The sequence below is a fragment of the Fukomys damarensis genome, unplaced genomic scaffold (assembly GCF_012274545.1).
Source record: "Fukomys damarensis isolate Sample0158 unplaced genomic scaffold, DMR_v1.0_HiC HiC_scaffold_16, whole genome shotgun sequence".
In the NCBI taxonomy this organism is placed as follows: domain Eukaryota; kingdom Metazoa; phylum Chordata; class Mammalia; order Rodentia; family Bathyergidae; genus Fukomys; species Fukomys damarensis.
The window spans coordinates 600,863-606,445 of NW_022900928.1; the positions used below are offsets into that span (position 1 = coordinate 600,863).

Genomic DNA, 5,583 nt, shown 5'->3' on the forward strand with positions numbered 1-5,583 from the left:
ACGGGGCGAAGGCTGGGGCCGGCACTTGCAGGTCCTGGTAGAAAGAGAAACAGAAAGTGGCCGTGGCAGGACCAGAACTAGGATTGCCTTAGTCGCCCTCCTGACGCCCGGGCAGCATTCACCGCCTAGAACTTATTCTAGGCTGCCTTGGCCTGGGTACCTAAGCGAGGGAGTCGGCTGGGAGGTTCTGGGCCCTGTAGCCTGGGGGCTCCCAGAGGCCCCTGGAGGAAGAGCCCAGCCCAGGGTCCTGGTTGGACGTGGCCAGCAGCCTACTGCCCTCTCCGGCCTGTGCCCTGCCGGCTTGGCGACTCAGCTGTGGCTGGCCCTTTTGCCCACCTCACACAGACAGGAGTGCCAGGGCCCAAGTGCACTGGGCTGGGCCTCTGTCACTCACAAGCAGGCGCCCAGCCACGTGTGTGGTGTTTACAGCACACAGTGTCCTCAGAAGTCCTGGGAACTGTTGCCCAGCTCCCAGCCCACTAGGTTAGCCAAGGTGACTGGGTGTTCTGCCCACAGCGAGTCTGTCTAGGGTTCTCCCCTGCCTCCCTTCTGTGACCTCTACCCTCAAGGGGGAGGGAGAGGGGCACAGCTGTGGTTCTCTACCTGGGATTCACTTCTGTGTTCTGCCCCTCTGTCTGAATAGCTGTCTTAAGACTGGGGAGTGCAGTTGGCCCACTGGCCTTAGGACACCCTATGGATCTGGGCCCAAGTTGAGGCCATCATTCCTACAGAGTGTCCACCCCTCCCGGCAAGCTGCTTCCCAGTAGGCTTGGGCATGCCGAGAACCCATGGTGTGGCAGGTGCCCCCTTCTGCCCAGGAGGGCCCTTGGAGAACATGGCCCTCAGCTTTTCCTCCATGGCCCTCCTCTCCTTGATCACTCTGGCATTGACCTGGTCAGCACCCATGAGGCCCTGGGAGAGTGCTGGAGTACCTGCTCTTGGTCAAAGGGGGCCATAGTTTTGTCTTCCCAAAAGATGGGCCCACTGCTTTCAGTCTACTGCCCTTGGGCCTATGACCCCGAGCTGGCTGGTCTTTGTGCACCTGGCCCCCTGCTGGATCTGGCCAAGTGGGTAAAGGCTGAGCCTGGTAAGAGTTGATCCTCTGCCTTCTGCCCTCTCCTGGGCTGTGTGCCACGCCAGGCCAAGTGACTCATGGGGACAGGCAGTTGGAAAATACCAGGCAGAGTACAGGCCTCAGTCCCAGCTGGACAGCTCTTATTGTTTGCCATCGCCACAGTGGTAGCCTGCCTCCCTGTACCTGGGACAGGTGGGCCTAGCCCTATGGTGGGAAGCTTTCAGGATCAGTGGGGACCCACAGATGTTTATACCATGGGACCCCAGGTATGGAGTCATAGCATGGGGGGTGCTAAGCCCAGCAGCGCTGGTGCCTGACTTGGGCCTGCTGTGCTAGGTGAGGCAGGTGCCAACATCATTGAAGTGTCCAAGGAGGCCCGAAAGCGGTTCTTAGGCCCTCTACACCCCTCCTTCAACCTGGTGAAGACCATCCGGGGCTGCCTGCTGAAGACCCTACCTGATGATTGCCATGAACGTGCCAGTGGGCGCCTGGGCATCTCCCTGACCCGGGTATCGGATGGCGAGAATGTCATCATTTCCCACTTCAACTCCAAGGATGAACTCATTCAGGTGGGCCCAGTGGGCCACACTGGGGGCACAGGATGACCCTAAAGTCCCGCTCACCTGTCCCTCTGTCGTGCCTTGCAGGCCAATGTCTGCAGCACCTTCATCCCTGTGTACTGTGGCCTCATCCCTCCCTCCCTCCAAGGGGTGGTGAGTAATCCTGCCCCACTCTGCCCCAGCACCTTCTGGGGGGGTGTGTGGGGAGTCAGCTGCTGTCTTGGGGGACCCAGAGTGGAGGGCCTGGGCCTTGCCCTGCCCCCCACCGTCTGTTGCCTCAAGCACTTCCTGTTACTCAAGAGGCAGGCAGGAAGGCCAGTGGCCCTGGAGAGATGTGTACTTCCTGGGGTTGCTCCCCCAGATGTCTGGCCATCTGCTTGGTTCCCAGGCTGGCCAGTGGCCATTGCCTAGTGGGTGAAAGGACCAAATGAAACAGCTACGGGGGTGGGGGAGGAGGAGGGCAAGCAGCATGCCCCTCACTGTACGACTGTGTGTCCCTGCAAAGCGCTATGTGGACGGCGGCATTTCAGACAACCTGCCGCTCTATGAGCTTAAGAACACCATCACTGTGTCCCCTTTCTCGGGCGAGAGTGACATCTGTCCCCAGGACAGCTCCACCAACATCCACGAACTGCGGGTCACCAACACCAGCATCCAGTTCAACCTGCGCAACCTCTACCGCCTCTCCAAGGCCCTCTTCCCACCAGAGCCCATGGTGAGGTGCTGGCGTCTGTGGCTTGGTTAGCCTGTACCTGCAGAGCAAAGGGGAGGAGGTGCCCAGGGCGGGCAAGGGTACTGTGGCCTCTTCAGAGCCCTGGGCAGTGCTATGGTCTGCATACCTCTCCAGGAGGCAGCGTGGCAGGTCTCTTCCATTCATATCTTATGCTGGGTCCGGTACAGTTTAGTGGTGGTTGGTCACAGGGTGGGATCGGAGACAGGGTTGCAGGGTCTCTAGGGGACAGAGCAGGCCATATCTGAGTCCCTCTGCTGCAGGTGCTGAGAGAGATGTGCAAACAGGGCTACCGGGACAGCCTACGCTTCCTGAGGCGGAACGGTATGTGCGGTGCGCCTGTTCCAGTGGGCGGAGGCTCTGCACTGCCCCCTGCGGGCCGGCCTTGGCCGCTTCGAGCTCATCGCTGGTCTGTCGCCCCACCCCTACCCAGGCCTCCTGAACAGGCCCAACCCCCTGCTGGCCTTGCCCCCAACCCAGGGACCTGGAGAGGAGGACACGGAGGAGGCCAGCGTGGTCGTGGAAAGGAGCGGCACTGAGGAGCGGCTGCTGCCGCCCAGTGAAGACCACATCCTGGAGCACCTGCCCTCGCGGCTCAATGAGGGTTCGTGGGGAGGGAGGAAGGGCAGGGAGGCTGGCACACAGGTACTGGGTGACTCTGGTCTGGCCCCGCTTTCTGACCGACCCCAGTCTTCTCTGCAGCCCTGCTGGAGGCCTGCGTGGAGCCCAGAGACTTGATGACCACATTGTCCAACATGCTGCCTGTGCGGCTGGCCACGGCCATGATGGTGCCCTACACCCTGCCACTGGAGAGTGCCGTGTCTTTCACCATCCGGTGCGCAGCAGAATGGGGTAGGGGAGGAGGTGCCGAGGACAGCAGACTGGGGTCATCGTGGGCAGTGGTGACCCCAGGAGCCCCGGGGGATCTGGCTGCAGCACGGACCCTCACCTCTCCCCAGCCTGCTGGAGTGGTTGCCTGACGTGCCTGAGGACATCCGGTGGATGAAGGAACAGACGGGCAGTATTTGCCAGTACCTGGTGATGCGCGCCAAGAGGAAGCTGGGTAGTCACCTGCCCTCCAGGTGAGCCGCCTGACTGCCTTATTCCTCCTGCTCAGGGCCTCAGGGACCCCACTGAAGCCCCACCCCCTCCTTCCTGCAGGATGTCTGAGCCCACAGAGCTGCGCCGCGCTCGGTCATTACCCTCCGTGCCGCTGTCCTGTGCCAGCTACCGGGAGGCGCTGCCCAGCTGGGTTCGCAGCAACCTCTCCTTGGGTGATGTGCTGGCCAAGTGGGAGGAGTGCCAGCGCCAATTGCTGCTGGGTCTCTTTTGTACCAACGTGGCCTTCCCGCCGGATGCCCTGCGCATGCGCGTACCCGTGGCCCCAACGCCTGCAGACCCCACGGCCGTCAACCCCACACTCCCCCAGCACCCACCAGGCCTGCCCCCTTGCTGAGCACCCCCACCTGCTCTTCTGGGCCCCAGTCCAGGAGTTGGGCTGCACCGGATTCCACCCCACTGCCTCTCCAGTTACCTACTGCGAAGTGAGGACTGGGAACCTTCACGCTGCAAACAGGGGGCTCTGCCGTGTACCCCCAGCCACGCACTTGCTGTTTTCGGTGGGGAGCTCGAGTTATTTATGCCTTAGTCCTCTCGCTGCCCGGCCCCTCCTGGTGCAAGTTTCTCCTGAGAACCTCACACCTGCACCACCCTCCTGTTTTTCTTGTTTTGCTGAACAATGTATGAAGAATTATTTATTTTCGCCAGAATATATGTAATAAAATGCCACAGTTCAACCTTTGTCTCTTTTACTTTTGGCGGGGCAGTACTAGGGATTGAATGTAGGGCCTTCAAGATGAGCTATATTTTTTTCCTTCTTTTGGAGGCAGGGTCTTGCTACATTCCTGTTTACCTAGGCTGGGCTTGAACTTGTGATTTCCCTGTATTGGCCTCCCCTCCCAGAGTGCCGGGATGGCAGGTATGCAGGCACCACCATGCTCAGGTTGCCTTTTTCATGTTTGTGTGACTGCCCTGCTTTGCTTGGGGGTATGGTGTTCAGAGCCTGCTCCTCCCAGCCGGCCAGTGTCTCTGCAGCTACCTATCAGCTGTGCTAGGGTCATACTTCTGGGCCTGGAATCTGGGGGTTGCCAGCTCAGCTGGGCTCAGGTCTTCTTTGTGCCCGCTGCTTGATGAAGACACATCTATTTGCCCCCCACTTTGCCCTGAGGCCAGCTGGCTGACTCTTGTGCACAACTTTCCAAGGGCCAAAAGAAATATTTGGGAAAAAGAAGTAGTGTTTACAAAAGGTGTCACCACACAGTGACACAGCGGGCGTGGGTACACTTCAGGGCTGGACACTGGAGGGGCCTCCTGCAGCTGAAGCCTGGGGACTTGGGAGTGTCTATCCCATGTCACTGTGGCCATTGCACAAAGTTCAGTGCTTGCTCTTCGTGTCCCAGGCTCCAGCGGGTGGGGGCATTCCTGTCCCCATGTGCCTGGTGGTGTCTGCTACCAGAACCTAGGAGTGGTGAGGGATCTGCAGGACCGAGGAAGGGGGTGCTACCCAAGGGGAGTATGCCTGTCCCAGGAGATGGTTTCCTGGTGTCCTTTGCCAGGAGGAGACAGTTGGAGTGGTAAGGAGCCATGTGCTGGTGCCCAGCCACAGGTTCAGCCCTGCCTGCTCCTCCCAGAAGGTGTGGGGTGCTGTGGTGGCACCCCCAGCCAACAATAACGGTTGTAGGAGCTGGGACAGAAGGACTGGATGAGCCGGCCAGGCAGGTCCAGCCCTGGTGGAAGTTTCCCGTCTCTAGGTCCTGTCCTATAGGCCCAGTCTGTTGTGGTTCGGCCTGAGAAGCAGAGGCAACACTGGCACCAGGGTTGGTGCTGGCGGGAAGCACAGGCCAGTGTTCAGGTGAGTTTGGGTGTGGGCTGGGTAGAGGAGGGGATCCCCGGGAAGTGGGAGGGATCCCCATCCCAGCAGGAGTGCTCCTAGCTGTGCCCCCAAAGGGAGTGCTGAGAGCCTCCAAGGTGACCTCCCTGGTTCACTAGATTCCTGTCACACAGGGGCTTAGTACAAAGGCCACTTTCTAGTACAAGATTTTATTGTTGAGAAATTAGAAAAAACAGGGCTGGGGATTTAGCTCAGTGGTTCCACCACCTGCCTTGCAAACACAAGGACCTTGGATCCCCAGTACCAAAAAAAAAAAAAAAAAAAAAAA

At 59.6% G+C, this 5,583-nt stretch overlaps 2 protein-coding genes across 2 annotated transcripts in view; both read left to right on the forward strand.

The window, feature by feature from the left end:
* The first annotated feature begins 975 nt into the window (after positions 1–975).
* Positions 976–3,976, forward strand: Pnpla2 (patatin like phospholipase domain containing 2). Its single transcript, XM_019209984.1, has 9 exons — positions 976–1,087; positions 1,397–1,644; positions 1,723–1,788; positions 2,141–2,350; positions 2,629–2,689; positions 2,799–2,969; positions 3,068–3,200; positions 3,325–3,447; positions 3,527–3,976. Exons 1-9 carry the CDS (start codon positions 976–978, stop codon positions 3,819–3,821), a joined length of 1,419 nt encoding a protein of 472 aa, XP_019065529.1. The 3' UTR covers positions 3,822–3,976.
* A 941-nt stretch (positions 3,977–4,917) lies between these two features.
* The window catches only part of Cracr2b (calcium release activated channel regulator 2B), a 5,332-nt gene continuing 4,666 nt past the window's right edge, over positions 4,918–5,583 (forward strand). The window contains exons 1-2 of the mRNA XM_010640456.2: positions 4,918–4,998; positions 5,176–5,276. The gene's annotated coding sequence lies outside the window, so the exon portion shown is untranslated. The remainder of the gene's footprint in view (positions 4,999–5,175; positions 5,277–5,583) is intronic.